This window comes from Silene latifolia, chromosome 3 (assembly GCF_048544455.1).
Source record: "Silene latifolia isolate original U9 population chromosome 3, ASM4854445v1, whole genome shotgun sequence".
Classification (NCBI taxonomy): Eukaryota; Viridiplantae; Streptophyta; class Magnoliopsida; order Caryophyllales; family Caryophyllaceae; genus Silene; species Silene latifolia.
The window spans coordinates 28,921,901-28,943,233 of NC_133528.1; the positions used below are offsets into that span (position 1 = coordinate 28,921,901).

At 36.1% G+C, this 21,333-nt stretch overlaps 2 protein-coding genes across 2 annotated transcripts; one reads left to right on the forward strand and one right to left on the reverse strand.

Moving 5' to 3' along the window:
* The first annotated feature begins 1,108 nt into the window (after window positions 1–1,108).
* Window positions 1,109–17,779, forward strand: LOC141647469 (pleiotropic drug resistance protein 3-like). The gene is made up of 25 exons (XM_074455662.1): window positions 1,109–1,281; window positions 8,065–8,415; window positions 8,516–8,639; window positions 8,795–8,880; window positions 9,723–9,807; window positions 10,123–10,282; window positions 10,361–10,437; window positions 10,571–10,624; window positions 10,709–10,799; window positions 11,053–11,354; window positions 11,591–11,869; window positions 12,052–12,365; window positions 12,853–13,013; window positions 13,100–13,203; window positions 13,497–13,650; window positions 13,759–13,893; window positions 14,028–14,101; window positions 14,209–14,541; window positions 14,631–14,921; window positions 15,404–15,487; window positions 15,605–15,738; window positions 15,979–16,206; window positions 16,399–16,570; window positions 16,989–17,243; window positions 17,419–17,779. The coding sequence occupies exons 1-25, from the start codon at window positions 1,199–1,201 to the stop codon at window positions 17,683–17,685; spliced, it is 4,398 nt and encodes a 1,465-aa protein (XP_074311763.1). The 5' UTR covers window positions 1,109–1,198; the 3' UTR covers window positions 17,686–17,779.
* A 1,012-nt stretch (window positions 17,780–18,791) lies between these two features.
* On the reverse strand, window positions 18,792–21,107 carry LOC141647470 (S-adenosylmethionine synthase 4-like). Its single transcript, XM_074455663.1, has 2 exons — window positions 21,003–21,107; window positions 18,792–20,349 (listed from the first exon to the last, which is right to left on the reverse strand). The coding sequence occupies exon 2, from the start codon at window positions 20,336–20,338 to the stop codon at window positions 19,148–19,150; it is 1,191 nt and encodes a 396-aa protein (XP_074311764.1). The 5' UTR covers window positions 20,339–20,349; window positions 21,003–21,107; the 3' UTR covers window positions 18,792–19,147.
* Between the last annotated feature and the right edge of the window lie 226 nt (window positions 21,108–21,333).

Consider the following 21,333-nt stretch of genomic DNA (forward strand, 5'->3'; position numbering starts at 1 on the left):
CAGCCCCAAAACTGCTTGATACTCAAGTAACAGTGCAAGTAGTTTTAAGCAAAGAAACAAGGCGAATTTTCTTGAACGGTGGATGGAAATGAGCGTCAAACTCGATAAGGTGGACATAATTCTGCTTCCTCCTCATAACGGCAATAGAAGTCCTGGTGTACTTGCAAAAAGAAGCTGAAAACATAAATCTTTTCTTTGACATGGCTGAAGCACAACCCTTGGAGTCTATAGTGTGGTATCGATGCACAATAGGTCTCTCTCTGGTAAGTGAAAGATCCTTTACCGCAACAAACTCAAACTGGACCGATGAGATCTTAGTAGGATAGGGAGAGTCTGAATTAAGTCGTGTCTTCTTATCAACCTGTACGTCGGCCTCCTCCGTAACTAACACAACACTTTCAGGTTCAATATCACTAATCTATAAATAGTTCTCCGGTGTAGGAGAAGAGGTGGGAACTTCTACTGTCCCATGAATTTCACCATGGGGAGTTCCCGTCTGGATGGTTTAGAGATAAGGGTATGAACCCTCATAAAAGACATGGACCTTGGGTGGTAGAATCCCAAATTTGTGCCATATAACTATGTATCATAATCTTGAGATGATAAATGTAGTGTATTATGAGGTCGCTTCTTGTTGGTGAAGCGGAACTGAGGAGATTTTGAGGTAGTTGAGGAGGAAGAATTACAGACCCGTGTACAATTTGAGGCCTCATCAGGCACGCTGCCATTATCAGAATCCATAGGTACATCTGGTGAACTATTAAGACCACAACAACCAGGCGAAACTGGATGCGATAAGAGCTTATTTTCTTTCCCTTCAGTTTCAGAACATAACGACGATGTACAAGTTACAGTCTCAGTCATCTTCTCCGCGATTCCAGCAACTTGATCTTGGGAAGAAGAAACAAAGAGTTTCCTTGCTCGAACATCTTCTGCATCTAAGGACTCAACGAAAACACGCTTACCATTTTTATTAATTACTAGAAACTGCTTTATGGCTTCCAGGTCGTGAATAATATCTTTATTATGAGGCTCAATCAAATTGGCCTCCTCCAAAGTAGTACATGCCTCTGATAACCTGTTCAATTTTTTAAGAGCTACCGCCTTACGAAAAAGAGCTTTAGCATTACAAGGAAAGAAATTTAAAACCATAGAGCAGTATGTCAAGATCAGAGACAATTACAATCCTGCTACATGGATGCTAGAAGTCACGTCTGCATCAAGTGAAATTGAGATTAGTGCGGATTTTGCTGAAGTGTATCGTGACTCTGCTTTCTACAAGTGAGTGATCTTATTTGTTACTTTGATTCTGTAATAATGAAGAACTGAACTTTGGCCAAGTATGCTACATGATTCAGATTATGAAAGTGCCTTAATTGTAGAATGCTTTTCATTTCCTTGTACATTATTAAAGTTGGGTAGTGTCTATGCGATGTGGGTACTTGACTCGGAGAGTGGACTATGATGAAACATGGAATCTTTTTAGCTCCTCTATGTCGAAATGACAGATCTAGAATTGTCCACTGACATAATATTATGATATTGGAAGTTTCCTTGTTAATTCAAGATCATCATTTGATCAATCTTGAATGCCTCAGGTTTTTACGCTTTGATGGATCTGTTTTCTGGGTATCTGATCCCTCAGCCGGTAAGCTACTTCTTTCAGGTGTCTTTTTTTTTATGGAATTGACTTTGCAAAAAGTTGCAAATAATGTAGACTAGTTTTCTTGCCCGTGCGTTGCACGGATATTAAAATAATGTGTGATAAATTTTACATTAAATGGAATATAGACATATAGTACATCATTCATGTCTAAGATTTTATGTATGCCGCATGACCAATAAATAATTCCCGTTAACATAATATTGACATAAGAATAAAAGAGTGTTTGATTAATAAAATACTTTTTTTTAGGAAAATAAAACCAAAATCAAGTTTATATATATGATACTTGGACAAATAGTTTTTAGAATTTGTTCATTAATACCTGTTTGTTTTTCAATTGGTCAAGGAAAACAATAATATCTACTCTGCATAATCAACTCAATGATGCAACAATTCTCCTTCTTTCGAATAACAACCCTAATTTAATCATTGCTGAATCAAATTGTAATTATGTAAAATCATTTAGAGGTAGGTAGAATGTTATATCTCCCGGTCAAACTATACAAGTACGTTTGAATGTGAATCAAATTCCAACACAATATTACACCCCCCCCCCCCCCCTTTTCTCTCTATAGCAATAATCTTGGACCTCATCTTCTCATTTGAAACAAAATTTTTCACGCAGACCTCTATTTTTGTCCCTATTCACACACATGATCTAAAACAATCTCATCACTTGAAAGATCGATCCTTGTCTCCGAAACTTATCTCAAATTTATCCAACCAAGCGAAAAACTAAACCCCTACTTCTAGAAAAATCCACCATCCAATGGAAACTAACCCTTTCTCTCGACAATGTTTTTTTGTTAGGAAAATAAAACCAATATGAAGTTTATATATATGATACTTGGGACTGAGGAGTTTTTAGATTTTGTTCATTAATACCTATTTGTTTTTTAATTGGTCAAGGAAAACAATAATATCTACTTTACTTAATCAACTCAATGATGCAACAAATCTCCTTCTTTAGAATAACAACCATAATTTAATCATTGTTGGATCAAATGGTAGTTACGTAAAAACATTTACAGGTAGTTAAATGTTATATCTCCCGGTCAAACTATTGACGTACCTTTGAATGTGAACCAAATTCCAACGCAATACTACATGACTGGGGTTGCTTATGACACCTCACTATAACAATAGTCTTGCCCCCCATCTTCTCATTTGAAACAAAATCCTTCACGCAGACCCTTATTTTTCTTCCTTATTCACACACATGATCTAAAACAATCTCATCCCTTGAAAAATGGATCTTTGTCTTCGAAACTTCTCTCAAATTTATCCAACCAAGTGAAAAACTAAACCCTTACTTCTAGAAAAATCTACAATACAATGGAAACTAACCCTTGCTCTCGACAATGTTGTTAGAATTAAGATTTTACTTTAATTTGGATTGATGGGGGTCAAGATTAAGTTTATCATTATGATCTTTTGAGGTTTCTTGTTATTATTCATGTTACCTATATGTTTTAATGCAAGCGATATTTTGCTGATAAATAACCTTATTTATTATCACTATCCTCGTTAAACTCATCACCCTCCACAAATGCACCCTCCCTCCACCCCACTAATTTACTCGCAAAATAAAACATCAACCACTGTGATTAGTTCTTACTACTTGAAACAACCTCCAATCCACTACCACTATCACTACCTTTCTGCCACGTTTTACATCTAAGAAGTCATAAATCACATTCAGCTTCATGAAACACCAATCTTTACTCTAGATAATATGGATCCTCGTCTCCCTTATCGAAGACAATTTATTTCTCCTTCAACAAAGAAAAGTTTAAGAAGCAATCTTCCCTCTTATCCCTCTCCCTTTCCCTTCCTAATCTTTTTCTCGTCCCCTCCCCGACCTTCATTCCAGATACTCAAACAAAGTGTTTGGGTACTATGTTTGTAAACTAAATAAGTTTGAATATTTTATATATACACGAACTTTGCTATTTATTTCATTTTGTATAAATAAATCTTACTACCTCCATCTCATTTTTATTGTCCTTTTCTTCTTCAAATTTTATTATCTCATAATTATTATCTCCTTTCTAGATCTACTAAGGAAAAACTTTAGTCAATCAACTCACAATCAACATCATTCCCACTCGAAACAACCTTTAGCCCACTACTTAATCCCCTCGGTTCACACATAAAACGGTCAAAAATGCAAAGCTTTCATATTTCTCTTGAAAAGTCCATCTAACTAACAGAAAACTATCCGCTACTTTCTGAACTTCATCACATTTACATCCCGTAAAGATCCAGTTGAACATGAGAAAAAAAATGCAGAAACTCAGGTTTTCTTTGATAACGACAGATTGAACATTTTTTTTAGCATTTTGAGAGTTTTTACACTATTTAAATAACAAATGTGCTATTTTGAGTGTTGATCATCGACATATTGAAATAGTATATTGTGGTGTAATTTCCTCTTTTACATTATGACCTTTAATTAGTATATTATAAGAAAATAAAAATTTGAGTTTTTTTTATCTCCGACGAAATTAAAGATCAAACTTTATCTTTATCATATTTATAGTTAATATTCTTCACTTAAAATATATAAATTTAAGCAAGTTCAAATAAGTTAGCTAAAAGTTATAAATCACAAATTGTACGAAGCAGTAAAATCATTTTTTTCATTAATATGAAATAAATGCCATAAACTTCATAAGAATATTAATGCGGTAGAGAACTATAGAAGAGTTGGCAAGTACGTGACCCCCTTTTAGGTTTAAATTTTTTCATTTATTTTTATATTTTTGCATAAAGGTGGTTAAAACATATATCGTATTATGCATGACGAATATGTCTCACCCTTCCCCAATTCGTATCTCTCCCTAAATTATAGTGATGATGTTCTTAATTTACACCCAAAAAAAATTATAGCATCAACAATAATTAGTTTGTTCCATATAATTGAATAGTACCATTTTTTATGCATGTAAATTTGTCAGAAGAAAAGCTTGAGAGAGACGGTCTTCACTATGTTAGGGAAAGAATATTCTTACCCTTTTATGTGTTTATCATGACGTTTTTTTTAATGTTGATCGTTGCTTGAATTGAATCTTAACCTTATACATATTTCTATAATAAGTGTATCTAATTTACCTTCAAACCTCATTCAAATCTATTTTATTACTCGTGGTACCATTTTTACTTTAAATTGTAAAACAATCGCACAATAAAGTTTTTCAAAACATTTACTCATTTGTCATAATATGATATTTCGATTCGCATATTAGCAGCAACTTTCTTTATCTTTTAATACTCCTTGAAAAATAGATATCAAACTTTGTACTTATCAATAATTTGTGAATATCTTATTTAATTTTTGATTAATATACTTTTATATAATGACAAATGAATATAAATAATATAATAATAAATTATATCAATAGAAGTTGAAGTGTATTGTGAGGGAAATAACTTTAAAATTAGTAGGAGAAATACATATGACATTTGAAAAATAAACTTCGTATTATGTATAATTAAATATGACATTAGCAATAACAAAAGACGTAGGGGCATATTTCAGCGTTCGTTTTACTCTTTACACGAGTAAATTACATGTAGTACGTATTCTGCATGCACATTTGTCACAACCCAGTTCGGCCTAGGGCCTTTTAGCCTCATAATACCTCATTTTTTTAATCGGAAGTTGTCATAAAATTGGATATTATAAATATATTAAAGGTTTTTTTTCCTTCTAATTTAATAAAAAGTGAACAAATACTAATGAATAATTTTTTAGTATTAATAAATTGTAGATAATTAATTTATTTCTTGTTTCTAATAATAAAATTGTAAAATAATTAATTAATTCTCATTTCTAATAGGAAAATCATATTCCTAATTATAATAGAAAAATTTTAAATAATTATTATCTCCTAATTCTAATAGTATAATTAGGAAAAAAAGTCTTAATAAATTGTTAATTTATTTCCTATTTCTAATAGGAAAATTGTAAAATAATTAATTTATTTCCTATTTCTAATAGGAAAATTCTATTCCTAATTATAATAGAAAAATTTTAAATAATTAATTTTCCTAATTCTAATGCTAATAGTATAATTAGGAAAAAAAAGCCTCCTTTAGTTATATATTGATGATTGATTGATTGATTGATTGATTGATTTCAGACAGTAATTATCTAAAGCTATTACAGCCCCATAAATAATCTTCTCGAGGTCTGCGACTAAACACGAGTATGGTACTTGGACAATTCCTATAAGGCCAAAAACTTGAGATTTTTCATCACATGAGTACTTCTAACCTAGTCTAATAACATAGAGCACACTATATTGTACTCAACTTTCAAAGGAGATGAAAGTATGATAGTTTGGCTAGGTTGAATTGGATAACTTGGGCAATCTGGCATACTTGTGTAATTGAAGGTTCTCTGTTTTGTGATTCAAGGACAACATTATAGAGATTAGAGGGAGCTTTGTGATTCAAGCTTCTCTGTTTTGTATAGGGATTTCGAAAAAGGAACCGAATGAGTAATTCTCATCTTTTCTTTATTAATATCTTTTCAATTAGTCTCACTATAGACAGATATATTCGTTTAAAGTGAAAGACGGGTCAAATACGCTTAACATGACATTTTTGCGCTCCACCATGTTACTTGTTGCTTGTCTTATGCTTAAAAGTGGGTGGAAATTTGGCCGTTTATAACTATAGACATATATCTCCCGTCTATAATGAGAATTTGTGATCTCTTTGAGGGTTTTTGTCAAAAACTACCTTTTATTTAGGATCGTTTACCTTTCATTTTTTTTTTTTTTTGCTTTCAACTTTTTTCAGGCTTTCAAGTATCTTTCATTTCTCTTTTTGTAGAAGACTTGCTAAAAATTTACTTTTGGCGAAAAAAAAAATACTTTTCGATGTTATAAAAGGTTGCTGCAATTGTACCACGTTTTATAAAAAAGTTTTTTTTTTTTTTGGTCAATCGAAGCGCGCACTTAGTCGCATTACAAAAGAGGGGAGGGGGAATTCGAACCTGTGACCTATTGTACACAATACCTCCATCTTAACCACTAGACTAAGACATCTTCGGTACGTTTTATAAAAAAGTTGCTGCAATTGTACCACTACCTTTTTTTTTTTATCATCATTATTAAAAAATAAAAATCAAAGCCCTAATTTTCTCTTCTTTCTAATGATTTGCTCCCTCGTTCCTCTTTCCTCCAAAATGCGGTTGTTTCAGAAGCAAGTGGTTTTGCGAACTCTCAAGCTAAGCAGGCAAGGGCGCCTGGGTTCGGAGTGTGTGTCCCACATCGACACGACAAGTAACAGACTTGTGTGAGATTTTAATTGAAATGGACTATATCACCCTGTGAGCTAGCGTTTGGGTGTGACTTCTCCGATTATATATATATTACCACGTCTATTTCAATCAAGTCTATACATTTGATTCATCGACCGTCACTTGTCTCATCTAACTCGCTAATCTATTTGTGCAATTGTGTGGCTGAAAGATAAACCTGAATTAATACCATTAATAACCATTCACCCATGACATTATCGCCATTTAAGTTACTTTCAAGTATATATGGGTTCACTTTAGAGAGTTTCAGTCCAAAACAACGGGCCTTGTTCAAGGGGGGAGGGATCAAACAACAAATTCGATTTGTTTTCTACATCGTATCAGAGCTATTGTAATGGTTCACTAGACGAAAGTTATCACAAGACATATAGATATTATTATATAGACAAAACCATGATTTAGATGTTCTGGAGGGAAAACCTTGTGTATTTTTTCCTGACAAACTTGCAGCATTATCTTAGTTACATGATGAGATGAATGCATATTAATCAGATGATTTTTTTGCCACCGTCTGTGTTACCTCTGATCCTCAAAATCTACCTACTTCTCGTTGTTGAATAAATCACTGTATGATTTAGTCCTCACACTACTGTTAGGATGTCAGTATGATAAATTTGTTAAACCAGTCAACTAAGTTATTGTAATCCTTAAAATCTACCTACTTCTCATTGTTTACTTCCTGAATGTAACTTGTTAATGCTCTCATCATATGATTTCGGCACCTGTTTTTTCATTATAAGCCAATCATACTTCAGATTTCTACTTTCCTTAATGGTGACAGTCTTGCTACCGAATAGCGTGCTATGTTTCCTTATGAGTAGTCTCCACATCTACAGATACTTAAGAATAGTCAAGACATTATATTTAAGTTTAGTTTATTCTGTTAGTTATCATGTAATTGTCATGTTCTTGTTTTTAAATTATTAACTAATAGATTGTGTCTTATTGGTCTCAGTTTCCGAAATGACTATATAAACAGTTTTGCTGTTATGTTACCACCACTGCACATTTTGAACCCTTACTAATTTTAAACAATGGCAAAATGTGATGATCATGACGAAATTAGGTCTCCTGAATGTGAGTTACTTGAGGAAGGGAGAAGCCCAAGTCCATGTTTATCTTTCCAGGGTCTAGGGTCCAGTTTGAGTAGAAATTCGTCTCTCGCTTCTTCAAAAGATGCCTTTGATGAGGAGCACATTCAGAAATGGGCTAAAATTGAGAGATTACCAACCTATCAACGGTCGAAGTTTTTTCTGTTTGATGAATATGATGATGAAAGTATGTCTAATGGAAAACGGGTGATCAACGTCTCCATGCTGGGGTCTCTTGAACGAGATCTTTTTATCAAGAAGCTCATAAGACAGATTGAACAAGATAACCTTCGGTTTTTGCAGAAACTTAAGAAAAGAGTAGATAAGTAAGTATTATACTCTCTTAGAGATTTCCTGACTTTGGTTTTTGCAGAAACTTACACTGCATTTGCTAATGACTTGACTCTGAAACCCCTTTCTGTATAGGGTTGGTTTGAAATTTCCTGCTGTCAAGGTCAAGTATGTAAACTTCTCTGTGGATGCGAAATGCAAGGTTGTCAACGGAAAGCCACTCCCAACTCTTTGGAACTCTCTGAAAAGCAGTTTCTCTGTAAGTCTGTGATATATTACAGTATTTTCCCCCATTATCTAAAGGATGATGTTTATTACAAAAAATGTACTCGACTTTGTGATTCTCCTATGTCAAGACTTTAGTCAATAGATTTTTTTTTTCCCTGAAAATCGCCTTGTTATATTATGCTTCAGATCATTAAGACGTTACTGGGGTCCGAGTCGAAAGAGGCAAAACTAAGCATTATCAAGGATGCTAATGGCATAATCAAGCCTAAAAGGTCAGTTAGCAAATGACTTATTCTATATCTCTATATCACATATCCTGGCCTAAGTATTCAGGCAGTGGAGACAAAATATTTATGTACTTTTTTCTTAAAATTTATCTGGGTTGTTTTGTTTCCATTCCGATTGAGCCAAAGATTCATTACTCTTTTCTTATGGATTATGATGAAAAAAGCAAAATGACTTACTAAAGTGGTTATGCTTCTTTCTACTGTGAAATAGCAGTACTTTGATGCAGTACTCGACACAATTTTCATCTTGGTTCATTAGGAAATAGCCTCTTTGTGTTGTTAACACACGGGAAAGGCTGCATACAACTGAGCCCACCTTAACCCGCAAACTTCTTGCATCTTAATCTCTTGAGAAAATAGAAGTTGTTGCCTCTCGTAGCTTTATTTTTTATTGATTATATATCAATTTTTTTTGTTTCATTTTATTTTATTTATGCAATGGTCATTGACAGTTTCAAATGAATTCATGTTGACCCCATATCATTATGGTATTAAGGCTTTAATGATGTTGACATCATCCTGTCAGAGAAATTTAAAGCTGAGTGTAGAAGCATGCATTGATTATGCATATCTCAGGCTAAATATTATTCCTCCATAACGTTGAGCATTGAACTTTTAATGAGCTTAAGCTGAGTGTTTATTATTTATAAAATATGTTACTTAGTATCGGTAAAAAGTACTCCATATTCGATATGGGTGCGTGTCTCGTTGTATGGAAGTCGCCCAATTTTTCCTGCTTAAATGATAATTGCCAGTAAGTTATGGTTCTTAACAAAGATTATTGTCTTAGATGGATGCATTGATTCAAATATTGATGGTATGTGCAGGATGACTCTGTTACTTGGTCCCCCAGGATGTGGAAAGACTACCCTCCTATTGTCACTTTCTGGAAATCTGGATAAATCTCTACAGGTCTCTATAATCTATTTTTTTCCGTTTCGTGTGCACTTCCATGGAACAATAGTTAATGTAACTATGCTTGTAATATCCGTTGGGTTAACGAGCTGGAAGGTTTAAAGTTCTCGAAGCTTATAGCTCACTGGATTAAACTTATAAAACCTCATAAAATGATAGATGTTCCGTAAACAAATGCAGTTTTGCGTTATAGACTACGGAAATGTATGTTAAAGGAGCTTAAAAATGGATAGTTATGATGATTTGTACAAACTGCAATTTATGTTTCCACCTCATATGCAACCTATAGATTTTTGTCAATTTTGATCGCAGCAAAAAGGAGATATTGAGTACAATGGGTGTAAACTGGATGAATTTGTACCACAAAAAACTTCTGCTTATATTAGTCAGCATGACCTGCACATTCCTGAGATGACCGTGAGAGAGACAATTGACTTTTCAGCTCGTTGTCAGGGTGTTGGAAGTCGAGCAGGTAAGTTGGTCTGGTAATTATGCATTATGATCACACTTGCTATGCTCTTATATTTATTAGTATTCTGCTTCTCATCAGATATGATGGTTGAGGTCTGTAGAAGGGAAAAGCAGGAAGGAATTGTTCCAGATCCTGATATAGATGCATATATGAAGGTATTTGAGCAATAATTCTACTATCCTTTGCGTCTCCCTTTTTCTGCATTTTTCTTGTTCCTATACTAATGTCTTAGTCAAGTATCGTGCATTTAATGACAGTTTCTATGCGACTCATGACGTAATCTAACAGGCAATCTCTGCGGAAGGAGTTGAGAGTTCTCTTCAGACAGACTACATATTGAAAGTAACTCTTTGAACGACCCCCATTTCATTAGATTTCTGCAGTAAACCTAACAGTGTTATTTACCGCGCCTCAATTTTCCTGCAGATTCTTGGAATTGATGTGTGCGCTGACATAATGACGGGAGATGCTATGAGGCGAGGCATCTCAGGGGGTCAAAAAAAGCGATTAACTACAGGTACAATACAACGTTATATCAATTCTCCCACCATCAATTTAAATTCACTACATTTGCTAGATTGGGGTACACGGTGAAATGTCTGTGTTATTGTGGGTTTTCCTATCCAAAGTGGAAATATAGTGTATTAATTTGAATGTCTCGAAAGAGAAAGTATAGTGAATCCTAATGAATGAAGAGTGTAAGAAACGTGAACTAAAAAATACACTCTGAATCTGAATGTGTTGAATTGCGGATTAATGGAGCAATGCAGGTGAAATGATGGTTGGACCAACAAAGGCATTATTTATGGATGAGATAACGAATGGATTGGACAGTTCCACTGCCTTTCAGATTGTTTCGTGCATCCAACAGTTAGTCCACATCACAGATGCTACTGCACTGATTGCCCTCCTTCAGCCAGCACCAGAAACCTATGACCTGTTTGACGATGTCATTTTGATGGCAGAAGGAAAAATTGTATATCATGGACCCCGCAATCATGCTGTAGAATTCTTTGAGAACTGTGGTTTTAGTTGTCCACAGAGGAAGGGAGTAGCTGACTTTCTACAGGAGGTAAGTAATACCGAGCCCTTTATCAAGATGAGCTGACATTCTAGAACTCACGCTACAAACACATCCGCTTATTTTTGTTCATGAACCTAATCTTGACCATGAACAATCCGAAAAAGAAATGACTCGTAAATTTAAGGTTAAAATCACATGCTAATGACCAAATTAGATAAAATTATGAGAAATGTATATTTATTATTGCTGCCCTATAAAACTACTGTTAATTTTGTTCTTTTCAGGTTATTTCAAGAAAAGATCAGGAGCAGTACTGGTGTCGTGATGATACTTATACCTATATCTCTGTCGACGAGTTTTGTGAGAAATTTAGGGCATCTCCAATTGGGAAGAGTCTATATGAGGAGGTTTCACAATCACATATTAAGACAGAAGCTGATGATAATGCTATTGCCTTCTGCAAGTTTTCTCTACCTAAATGGGAACTCTTCAAAGTGTGTTTATCGAGAGAACTCCTTCTTATGAGGAGAAACTCTTTCATATACATTTTTAAAACTATTCAGGTCGGTTTTTACTGATTTTTTTCCTATCTGGTTTAACTCGAGCTAGTTATATTGCATGTAAATAACTAAATAATACTTTAAAGGGCAGCCCGGTGAACTAAATAATACTTTATTACTTCAAAATTGATGCGCCTCATAACATTGTAAAACAAAATAATTTTATTGGTCTTCAACTCTTGCAGTTGATCATTATGGCAGTGGTGGCAATGACTGTATTCTGGCATACGCGAATGCGTGTTAGCATTCTTCATGCAAACTATTATTTGGGTGCTATGTTCTATGGCCTTGTCATACTTCTTGTTGATGGATTTCCAGAAATGGCAATGACAATCATGAGGCTTCCCATTTTCTTCAAACAGAGAGACCTCTATTTTTATCCAGCTTGGGCCTACGCAATTCCGGCCACTATCCTGAAGATACCTCTTTCCATTTTGCTTGCTGTTGTCTGGACATCAATCACCTATTACACCATTGGCTATGCGCCATCGGCTGGAAGGTGAGTTTATCAGAAGCCTGATGAGCTGATTGTCTAACCTTCTAATTCTCCTTGGTTTATGAATATTTTAGGTGGTCGTTGGACCATCATATATTAGGTTTGCTTCGTTTGTTAACACCTTATGCTTATAGCAGATGTCATCAACTATAGCTTGTAATTCATTATGAGACGGTACTCATGACCTGGGTTCACACCCGTCAACATAAATAAGGCCCATGTGGCTCCGTTTACACCCACAAAAATCTATTGCTTATAGCCAACTCACTTGCAGTACGTTTGTCTTGTGGCACTCTCACTGTGCTGTTAAGCGAGTAATGACTTTACTTTAGTAGATTTGTGATGATAGAATAGGAGAACCCTAGAGGCTGCGTTAACATATTTATTGGATGCTGCCTATGTTTTTTAGCATCTACATAAGTTCAATCCCAGTCTTTTTGGGCAAATGTTTGTTACTCGTATATAATAGATCAATTTCTGTGTTATCCAGGTTCTTTCGGCAAGCCCTTCTATATTTTGGAGTGCACTTAACATCAATGTCCTCGTTCCGTTTATTGGCAGCTTTATGCCAAACCGTAGTTGCATCCACATATGCTTCTGTTCTCTTTATTCTTTTTGTTTTCATCTTCAGTGGATTCATAATACCACGATGTAAGAACTTAGTTCATTTAATGTTGTACATCTTATTCGAATGGATCATCAGAGCATTTAAAACCCCCTTTTGTGTTTGCCTGCAGCATCCATGCCAGTTTGGTTGAATTGGGTTTTCTGGTTCGTACCGCTCACATATGGGGAGATAGGTCTTTCTGTTAATGAATTTCTAGCTCGAAGATGGCAGACGGTAAGCTACTTTTAATGTCGAATGAACCTGGTATCAATAAAACTATCCTTCTCAAATAGTGACATTCAAAGTTGACAAGTCTTGAGCTTCTACAGTAAGATTATTAAAAAAATTGCTGAATGCTGGTCAGTGTATCTGTGTTTTACTGGCACCCAGAGTTAATTTCTTTGCCTAATGCTAGGACTTCGGAACTTCATACATGTTTTGACAAATTCCTAATGTTGCCGCGGTTGCTGAAAGTACTTCTCGATACCTTGTTTTACTGATTTACTGAACCGCGTCTTTGGCTGTAGTTGTTTTCGTCCAACACAACAATCGGTCAAGAAGTTCTTCAATCTCATGGACTACTCTTTGAGGGATACAATTATTGGATTTCAATTGGGGCTCTCACCGTGTTCTTTGTACTTTCTACCATTGGGTTTATTTTAGCATTAACTTTCTTGAAGGGTAAGATTATAATTTATAACCATCATACAATCATACTCCATGTTAAAGGCTATCTGGCATGTGTCATTATTTATCTGAACTTATCTGAAATCTTGATCCTGTTTCTAGCTCCTGGATCATCTACAGCTCTTATCTCACGAGAAAAGTTTACTCAGATCCAAGGACTGAAAGATCCAAGCAGAGATGACTGCAGCGGAAGCAGCTCCAGAAGTAGTCTTAAACGTAGTCTGGTACCTCATAAAGGTAAGAAATTATCCTCTCTTTTGAGTTTAGAGACAGAGCATATACTGTCTCTCGATTGTCTTACTCCATAACATAACTGTTGTCCAAGTAATCTATCTATCCATCTCCTAATCAGTGTCTGGTAATCATGGCAGGGAATATGATTTTGCCCTTCAAACCCCTTTCAATCACATTTCACAATGTGCAATACTACATTGATACTCCTATGGTAATCCCCATTACCCAATTTTTTAGGCACCGTATCCTGTAGGCGATAACTTTATAATCAGAATCTGAAGCAGGTGACCAAGTGCTATAATACTATTCTGGTTTCAGGAAATGAAGAAACGGGGTTTTCCAGAGAAGAAGCTTCAACTACTAAAAGATATCACAGGATCTTTTAGGCCTGGTGTTCTCACAGCACTAATGGGTGTGAGTGGAGCTGGAAAAACAACTCTTCTTGATGTGCTATCGGGACGTAAGACTAGTGGGACTATTGAAGGTGAAATTAGAATAGGAGGGTATCCTAAGGCACAGGAGACATTCGCTCGCATATCGGGTTACTGCGAACAAACTGACATACACTCTCCTCACATTACCATAGAGGAATCACTTATCTTTTCAGCTTGGCTCCGGCTTCCTAGCACCATCGATTCAAAGACCAAAACTGTATGAACTTCATTTTAAAGAACCTTTACTTTCTGTTGTTCTACCTATTTGTTAAATAACAGTACTGATCCATCTTTCATTTACGTCAGCAATTTGTGAATGAGGTTCTTGAAACTATCGAGCTCAATGAAGTTAGAGATGCTTTAGTAGGCCTACCTGGTATCAATGGCTTATCGAATGAGCAACGCAAACGGCTCACTATTGCTGTAGAACTTGTGGCCAACCCATCAATTATATTCATGGATGAGCCTACAACCGGTTTGGATGCAAGAGCAGCTGCCATTGTCATGAGAGCAGTGAAAAATGTGGTTATTACTGGTAGGACTGTCGTTTGTACCATTCATCAACCAAGCATTGACATATTTGAAGCATTTGATGAGGTAACATACTTCATTTGACCTAAACCTTTGTTCTGAAAAAAGAAAATTACTTCCAACTCATGAAAAAACCAATTCATGGAAAAAGGATGGAGACTGGAGTAATGCAATCAATGACAGTAACTGGTAGCCAAAAATACCTCTAGTTTATCTCACTGGTCCAACATTTTTAGGAGTCCATGAGGCACATGGGTAATGTAATTGTAGTATGTGTCCTACATGAAAGTATTTTTCTTCTGTGATCTTTGGATATGATGGTATCAGTAATTTGATTTAAAGGTGGTGACCTTAAAGTATATTCATATTCATAGTTAGAGATTCTGATATGCTCACATTTCTCTAACAAGTCTACCACCCTTGCTGATATAAAACGGTCTATTCGCGCTTCTGAAGTAGTTATCTTTTATTCACCTTCAAAATATTTTATTTAGGTAAAACTGCTTATAGCAGTTTGATAAGCCTGTATAAAAATCTCACTACTGCAGTTGATTCTATTGAAAACTGGCGGACGCATGATCTATTCTGGACCACTTGGACAGCATTCCAGTAGAATTATTGAATACTTCCAGGTTCATTACTTAATTTCTTCCCCAAAATTTTCTATTTTGTAACACCCTATGGTACTTGGTGAAGATTTTTCTGAAGACTTCTATCAGTTCTATGACAGTTCTGCCTGGTTTTGTTAGGATATATCTGGGATTCACAAGATCAGAGACAATTACAATCCTGCTACATGGATGCTAGAAGTCACTTCTGCATCAAGTGAAATCGAGATTAGTGTTGATTTTGCTGAAGTGTATCGCAATTCTGCTTTATACCAGTGAGTGACTTTGTTAATCTTTGGTTAAAACAGGGTAGCGGCATAGTACCAATGGGATATAATGATACTCGGAATGATTTTAGCTCCTCTATGTCGAAATGACAGACCTAGAATTGTCTACTTTTCATTATTTGAAAATAATATTGAGAACTTGGGTGCTGAACTGCTGATAGTACTCATTTTCAGGTTTCCTTGTTAGTACAAGATCATTATCTGATCAGTTCTTCCTGTTGACTTCAGGGACAATGAAAAGCTAGTGAAGCAGCTCAATACCCCATTTCCAGGTTCACAGGATATCCATTTTCGTAGCCGCTTCTCACAATCTGAATGGGGACAATATACATCTTGCTTGTGGAAACAACACCTATCTTACTGGAGAAACCCTTCTTACAACTTTGTCCGCTTCATGTTTACCCTCCTGTCATCTGTTATATTCGGATTGTTATTCTGGAAGCAAGGGAGGAATATGTAAGTTATGCCAATTTTATGAATCTTCAGTTTGGTGGTATTCGAATCTTGGCAGCTTCCGCAGAGCCTATGCTTGATCTTTTAAGTTCAGTTTCAGTATTTATATGCTGTTTGTTTGCTAAAAGTTACCTTGCTTACCTAGTATATTTCGGGGTTAATTGTTTACACAAAACTTGCCGTCTGATGTCACAGGAAAGATCAACAGAGTTTGTTCACTATTTTGGGTTCCATGTTCTCGTCTGTTGTCTTCTTGGGGATAAACAATTGCTCTACTGCTATTCCACATATAGCCACAGAAAGAAATGTTGTATATCGTGAAAGATTTGCGGGCATGTACTCCTCATGGGCCTATGCTTTCGCGCAGGTACAGATATCTATCTGAACTTCTCATAACGGAACATTAATTACCAAATCTGAAAATCTTAAGGGAGATATGTGTTTTACCTGAATTAGTTATGATTAAAACATAAACTTAATTCGTCTGAAGTTTTTCTTACGTCCAATTTCCTGCTTTGGCTAAATCATGCTGCTGCAGGGGCGATTGGCGAAGGCTTTTAGATGCAATGAGTAGCCCAAATAGCAAATTATCGTAAGAAAAAAAATTAGTTTAGCTACCCAAAATTTCAGTTCAAATCCTTGCTTCGCCACTGTCTTGAGCCAATATTTACGAAGATTGCTATTTGCTAAACTTGTATTGGGTACTAATGAGTATATGATAGGATATTGCGTATGCTAGATTACAAGTTCGAATCACATTCTCAGTTATTGTACTAATGTGACAGGTGACTATCGAGCTTCCTTATGTTTTCATCATGGCGGTGTTATTCACAATGTTCACATATCCGATGATTGGGTACTACTGGTCAGCCCACAAAGTCCTTTGGTACTTGTATGCCATGTTCTGTACTTTGGTATACTTCAGTTACTTGGCTATGGTGCTCGTATCCGTTACACCGAACTTCCAGCTTGCCACAATTATTGCCTCAGCTTTCTACGCTTCGATGAATCTGTTTTCTGGGTTTCTTATCCCTCAGCCAGTAAGTTACCTCTTTATCTTTCAGATAATTCTTCTTTAGGTACACCATACAAAGCCTTATGCTTATGTAGTTGAGTCTGATACTTAAAACAAGTACTCATGTTTCGCCGTGTCAAGTACTTCCAACCTGGACTAGTAACATAGAGCATAATGTAATTTTGTGTGTGTAATTACAGCATATTCCAAAGTGGTGGCTGTGGTTATATTATGCAAGTCCGACATCGTGGACTCTAAATGCTCTGCTGTCTTCCCAGTACGGCGATATACATGACAACATCACAGTATATGGTGAAAAGAGTACAGTAGCCTCGTTCATACAAGACTACTTCGGGTATCATCATAATCGACTGGGACTAGTAGCTGCTATGCTGGTTGTATTTCCCTTGACGTTTGCGTTACTATTTGCCTATTTTATTGGCAAACTTAACTTTCAAAGGAGATGAATGGAAGTTTATCATGTATCATTGGAGAAGTTGGGCAATCTACCATACTTGTGTACATGAAATGTTCTTTATTTTGTCCATTAGTCCTTACTCTATTTGATTCCCTCACGTCGACAGGAAAACAATATTAGGCTCTTATGTCCTCTACTCATATAAGGACATAAGGTTAAAGTAGTTTTAGGGCAACACTACCTTACCCTATAAGGCTATAAGACAGACATTATTAATAATGTCGTCATATTAGCAATTAGACACTCACTGCGAGCCACCAGCAGCCTGTGTCACGGTCACCCCCAAAAACAGCAATTACAGTCGATAGCCATCATCAGCCACCACCTGCCACAACGAGAAACTTTGTTTATGCTCGATAGGTAATGTTCTTTATCTTCACACAAAGTCCTCTAGAAGAAAGTCCTCTGTTGTCCTCCCTTATCGTGGGCCTCCAATGATCTCTTGATGAATTATTACTGTAGTTATTGATAATGTAACTTAATTACTCAAGTGACCCCATATTCCTTCTAAAACAGCACTTCTTCGGCAATCACTACGATGAGCCTCACATGATCTTCATTGTTATCCCTCTTTGAACGATCTTCAGTGCCCTTTTTTCGAACAGGCTCCAGTGTGATTCACGATCACAACAATTTATACTTATTCATCAACATTTTCAGTGATATAGTACCGTGCTCTGGGGTTCTCTACTCTGTAATTTCATATCTACTATTTTGTCAGATGGAAATCGACCTCATTTAAAGATTATGGCAGTATTTTGCAAGTGAAAGACATTTGTATTAGCGGTTAAAAGTAACACCGCAATTCTTTCAAAAAATAAAAAATATAGTATTAAACTTAATTTTGGAAATGTAATAAACTTTTCAATTTGAACTTGACTAAGACAATAGTCATCGGCTCATCGCGGTGTTTCCACGTTAGTATAAAGTGAGTTAACGATAATAGCATATCAATATAGGAGCACATTAATGATGCTTGGAGGCAGTGGCTGTTTATGAATGATAGTTGCTCTCTCTCTTAAGACTAAAACGGGTCAAATAACAATCAAGAAAAGGTTGATAAAAGAATGTGAAAGGAAAAAATGCAGATCAAGGTTGAAAGGAAGAAATAAATGGCAATATCTTATCATTTCAACAATCAAAAGAATTGACACCAAAGTTAAATAAAGGCAGCAACTTTCTACTTATTGCTACCAAACAAAAACAAATCTCAGGACTTAAATCTTCTTCTGCTTTCTCAAAAACCAAATACTTCGTACATTAAAAAAAAAATAGGTAACTCATACTACTAAATACCATTATAATACTAGTTAAATCAGCTATATAGCCTGCAGATTATATGAGCAGTGCACTTGCTTTATTCATACAACCAATCTTAATCTTAATCTTAATCTTAATCAATGAAATTATAAGCATTATGTCCTCTCTTTCTCGTTCCCGTTCTCGTTTACTTACGCTTTGGGCTTCTCCCACTTGAGGGGCTTCACAACCTCCCATGTGAAGTCTGCGTCGTCCCTTCCAAAGTGTCCATATGCCGCGGTCTTCAAGTACCTGTTTCCACCTTTCTTGAGGTCAAGGTTGATGGCTATCATCCCTGGCCTGAAGTCAAAGTTCTCCTTGACGATCTTAAGGATTTCCCTGTCGTGGATCTTTCCTGTTCCATAGGTGTCGACAAACACCGACAATGGCTCAGGAACACCAATGGCGTATGAGATCTGGACAATGCACCTTCGTGCAAGGCCGCTGGCAACAATGCTCTTAGCTGCCTGTCTGGCAACATAGGCTCCACTTCTGTCGACCTTGGTTGGGTCCTTGCCAGAGAAGGCACCACCTCCATGAGCTCCCCAACCACCGTACGTGTCGATAATGATCTTACGGCCAGTCAAACCAGCATCACCATGGGGTCCTCCAATCACGAAACGGCCAGAGGGGTTAAGGTGGAAGATGGTCTTCTCATCGAGGTACTTCTCGGGGATCACAGGCTTGATAACGTGCTTCTTCAAGTCAGCAGCGATCTCGTCATTAGTGACAGTCTCGTCATGCTGAGTGGAGATGAGCACGGTGTGAACACGGATGGGAACCATGGCACCATTCTCATTGTAGTACTCAACTGTGACTTGGGTCTTGCCATCAGGCCTCAACCACTTGCAAGTTCCGTTCTTGCGAACCTCAGTGAGACGGGCTCCAAGCTTGGTAGCAAGGACATGGCTGAGAGGCATCAACTCAGGGGTCTCATCACTAGCATACCCAAACATATGACCCTGGTCACCGGCACCGATATCCTCAGGGCGCTTGGTGAGGTGACCATGGACACCCTGAGCAATGTCAGGGCTTTGCTGCTCAATGTAGACCAAGACCTTGCAGTTATCGGCATCAAGACCGACATCAGGAGACACAAACCCAATTTCCCTGCAAGTGTTTCGGACAATTTTCTCGTAGTTAACATTGGCCTTGGTGGTGATCTCACCAAAGACCATGACCAAGTTGGTCTTAGTGCAGGTTTCACAAGCAACCTTGCTCTCAGGGTCCTGAGCAAGGCAAGCGTCCAACACGGCATCAGAGATCTGATCACACAGCTTGTCGGGGTGTCCTTCGTTCACGGATTCCGATGTGAACAGAAAGGTGTCAATTGGAGCCGACATTTTCTCTTAATCTATTAACAGGCAGAAACTCAACAAAATCAGCACAGGAATCACAAATAAACGCGAATAATAACTCGAAAATGTCACATATTAAACATACAATTGTTGTATTCAGAATTCGGTATCAAACACAAGGAATTGTCGAATCTTCAGACGACAATTATAGTTTAACATGAATCAAAATCATATAAAGGTTAGAGGAAATTTTGATTCTCTATATCTATCTTTATTTGATTACAATGTTTGTCACACCAATTCTTGTTTTTAATTCAATGTGAAACTGATGGAAATTACATCAACAATTACTCACTCCGTCTCAATCATTTATTTATCTTAGATTAAAATACCTTAAAACAAATGATTGAGACGTAAATGATGCATCATATACCAAAAATAAGACTAAAATCACACAAAAACAACATTTTGGAACATACCCAATTCAGTTACCAACATTATAATACTAGATCGCATCAAAATGAATCAAATTGTCAACAAATAAACAAGATCTAACCATAACATTCAGGAATTTTCATAATTTCATAATATATCATTACATTTGATACCATAATGCATAGATCATTACATGGTGAAGGAAACCCAACAAATTAATGGCAAATAGAATTGAGAATCGACGAAAGAAGAAGAAATTCCAGGAAGATTTTACCTGAAAATCAAGAAAGAAGAAGGAAAAGGGAGAAAATGGTCCGAGTGTTGAAAGTAAATATGTAAACTGGACCGGGTGTGAGGCGAGTTTAAGTTCTGAATTCTGATCTCTATTTATAACAAAATTAATCCCCTCCACTCTTTTCTTTTCTTTTTTTAGATTATTTTTATTTCTATCCCCTATTTTACTAGTGGCGTATTTTGGATTAAATAATGACGGTAGGATTTCAAATTACTCGCTTTGTGTATTCGTGTATGAATATCGAAAACTTAATTATTTAGTGAGAGGGTGTTAAATACTAATTTTATATTGCAGTAAAAAAAATCAGCAA

Excerpts from the sequence above, each read along its gene's own strand:
- LOC141647469 (XM_074455662.1), top strand. The coding sequence starts at position 1,199 with ATGCTAGAAGTCACGTCTGCATCAAGTGAAATTGAGATTAGTGCGGAT. Across the intron at positions 10,625-10,708 it reads AGACAGACTACATATTGAAA|ATTCTTGGAATTGATGTGTG; the intron begins GTAACTCTTTGA and ends ATTTTCCTGCAG. Across the intron at positions 10,800-11,052 it reads AAAAAAGCGATTAACTACAG|GTGAAATGATGGTTGGACCA; the intron begins GTACAATACAAC and ends GGAGCAATGCAG.
- LOC141647470 (XM_074455663.1), bottom strand. The coding sequence starts at position 20,338 with ATGTCGGCTCCAATTGACACCTTTCTGTTCACATCGGAATCCGTGAAC.